The 780-nt window shown below is 41.5% G+C and overlaps 1 protein-coding gene across 1 annotated transcript; it reads right to left on the reverse strand.

The window, feature by feature from the left end:
- Positions 1–65: 65 nt before the first annotated feature.
- Positions 66–770, reverse strand: LOC107735415 (translational activator of cytochrome c oxidase 1-like). Its single transcript, XM_016547104.1, has 2 exons — positions 403–770; positions 66–225 (listed from the first exon to the last, which is right to left on the reverse strand). The coding sequence occupies exons 1-2, from the start codon at positions 635–637 to the stop codon at positions 98–100; spliced, it is 363 nt and encodes a 120-aa protein (XP_016402590.1). The 5' UTR covers positions 638–770; the 3' UTR covers positions 66–97.
- Between the last annotated feature and the right edge of the window lie 10 nt (positions 771–780).

Here is a 780-nt window from a genome sequence, read left to right on the forward strand (position 1 = left end):
TTTTTATTTTTTATTTTTATTTTTTGTCCAACCCCTGTATGTATTTGTCTGTGTGTGTGTGTCTGTCTGTCTGTCTATATAGTAGATATGCTATTTATCACTGTAAAATCTGTCTTACGGCTCCTTTTATAGCTCCTTCTATGGTGGCTTTCGGTAGATTTTTGTTCCGACACTGCTCTAGAAGTTGTGCCAAAGCAACATTAAATTCTGGATTGGGTCCTCCCTCTGAAAAAAAAAAGCTCAGGGTCATCAGCATACATACACTCAGAGTACAATGATGGTATCAGATGTATCACATGTTAAATACTTTGTTCTTGTACATGGTACCCCAAGGTAATTTAAAGAATACCATTATTTTACCATGGTACCATAGTTAGTGCCAGTCAAATCTTATGCATTCACCTCTTACTGCAATCCTGATCATCATGGTGTACTTGGCAATTATCCGGGACCGAGCAGCATCTTTGGGTATTTTAATGTCCTTTACTTTGGACCATTTGTTGTGTCCTGCCCAGAGCGCAGGGCTGGAGTGCAGAGCTCTGCTTGACTGAAGGGCTGGACACTGACGGCGGCTCTGAACCGCTGCAGACACCCTCACTGTCAGTCTGAAAGCCCTCAGAATCATGTCTCCTAACATTGTTCTTCCCTCACCAAACAGATGCGCAGGTATGTAAGTGTCCAAAGCAAATGACTTTGGTCAAATGTTAGAATGTCATGCTGTCTTTGGCTTACAAGCCTTGAGTTTCTTACATGCACGTTCTAACGGGATTATTTCAAGAA

The sequence above is a fragment of the Sinocyclocheilus rhinocerous genome, unplaced genomic scaffold, assembly GCF_001515625.1.
Source record: "Sinocyclocheilus rhinocerous isolate Xijiao unplaced genomic scaffold, SAMN03320098_v1.1 C36040690, whole genome shotgun sequence".
Taxonomy (NCBI): domain Eukaryota; kingdom Metazoa; phylum Chordata; class Actinopteri; order Cypriniformes; family Cyprinidae; genus Sinocyclocheilus; species Sinocyclocheilus rhinocerous.

Coding starts and splice junctions, on each gene's coding strand:
- LOC107735415 (XM_016547104.1), bottom strand. CDS start 637: ATGTTAGGAGACATGATTCTGAGGGCTTTCAGACTGACAGTGAGGGTG. Junction 226..402: donor GATCAGGATTGCAGTAAGAG/GTGAATGCATAA, acceptor TTTTTTTTTCAG/AGGGAGGACCCAATCCAGAA.